At 33.8% G+C, this 1,594-nt stretch overlaps 1 protein-coding gene across 1 annotated transcript; it reads left to right on the top strand.

Moving 5' to 3' along the window:
- Positions 1-224: 224 nt before the first annotated feature.
- LOC143605445 (uncharacterized) lies at positions 225-1,208 on the top strand. Its single transcript, XM_077081548.1, has 2 exons — positions 225-692; positions 1,068-1,208. Exons 1-2 carry the CDS (start codon positions 242-244, stop codon positions 1,124-1,126), a joined length of 510 nt encoding a protein of 169 aa, XP_076937663.1. The 5' UTR covers positions 225-241; the 3' UTR covers positions 1,127-1,208.
- Positions 1,209-1,594: the final 386 nt, after the last annotated feature.

Genomic DNA, 1,594 nt, shown 5'->3' with positions numbered 1-1,594 from the left:
ATTGTATTTTTACTATTTTATGCTCCTTGATAACATGTTCTACTTCTTAAGCCCTCTTTTGCAAACTATTTGCCGTCCTCAAAACAAATCTTTGTTCTCCAACCATAAAACCTAATTGCCACGTGGCATGCACGCCAAGGGCAATTTGGTCAAACCCCACACTTGTCATTAAAACCCATGTTCCAACTCATCTTAAAGTCTCAAACTAAACCCTTATTATTCACTCTCTCTCAAATCACCAATGGCCATTCTTCGGCAAAACAAAACCCTGATCCTCACTCTCCTCTTCGCTCTCCTCCAATTCTCTATTACCGTGAGAAGCGTACAAATAACTTCATCCTCAATCCATGATCTCCTCAAAAGCAAAGGCTTACCGGTTGGTTTATTTCCAAAAGAAGTTGAATCTTTCACACTTTACAACACAGGTCTTCTGGAAGTGTTCTTACGTGGTCCTTGTTTAACAAAGTTTGATACGATGGCGTTTTACGAGAGTACGATACGAGCTAATCTTACGTATGGAAGTCTTACTGGCGTTGAGGGTTTATCACAGGAGGAATTGTTTCTTTGGTTGCCTGTGAAGGATATTATTGTGAATGATCCGAAATCTGGACTCATTTTATTCGATATCGGACTCGCGCATAAGCAGCTTTCGTTGTCATTGTTCGAAGATCCTCCTGATTGTAAATATGAAGGTAGATCTGTTGTATTTTGATAATTATGTTTGTTGATTTTGTAAAATGTTATTCGAATAAAATTAATTAACCGATAATTGTGACGAATGACTCTCGTAATTAATTATGTTCGTCCTTTGGTTAAAATGATATTGCGACGTGTTCTAGGAATGGGATCCGGTACAAATAAATCCGATACTGATAATTGGAGTAATTAGTCTATCAGTAGAATAATTATTATTACGTCACGACAAAATTAAGTAATGTAATAATAATTATTCTAGTGTTAATTTAATTACTCTAATTATTTATATGATTTGTATCTTAACAGCTGTTTGTATTTGATCCTAACATCTTAGTTTTAATTTTGGTTTCTGATGAATGATTCGGATGCAGATGTGTTGAATTTGAAGAAGAAATCAATGAAGGAAATAGGATTTGATGCTCAAATGTAGGAGCAGAATTGGTCAACAAATTTAATGATGGTTTCATCTTTTTTGTTTAATTTTGATGCTCTAATCAATTAATCTAGGTTTGGTTTTGTTTTGTTTTCCAGAAATTGTTGTTCTTGAGGTAGGTTGTAAATTTTGGAATCTTCATCTCTAATCACCACTTGTTGTTTTTGAGTTTAATCAATTAATGATTAAGGAATAATAATTATAAATTATAAATTTATATAATTATAAATTAATCTATTGATGCTTGATGCCAGCAAGAATTTGATTGGGACACAGAACCTTCACGGGTGTCTTTTGAATCATAGTGTGGGGACATGCAACTTTTATTGCACTGGTTTTGGGGCTTTATCCTCTGGTTCAAAGTTCAAAATGCAATTATTACGATTAATAATACTATATTGTGTTAAAATGTTAATAAATTTGGTTATGTGGTTCGAGTGAGAACAAAACTTGGAACCTCCGGAA

Source organism: Bidens hawaiensis, unplaced genomic scaffold, assembly GCF_021521415.1.
Source record: "Bidens hawaiensis isolate Kalapana, Puna unplaced genomic scaffold, B.hawaiensis_p1.1 tig00069429_1, whole genome shotgun sequence".
NCBI classification, from domain to species: domain Eukaryota; kingdom Viridiplantae; phylum Streptophyta; class Magnoliopsida; order Asterales; family Asteraceae; genus Bidens; species Bidens hawaiensis.
This window is presented reverse-complemented; position numbering and strand designations above follow the sequence as displayed.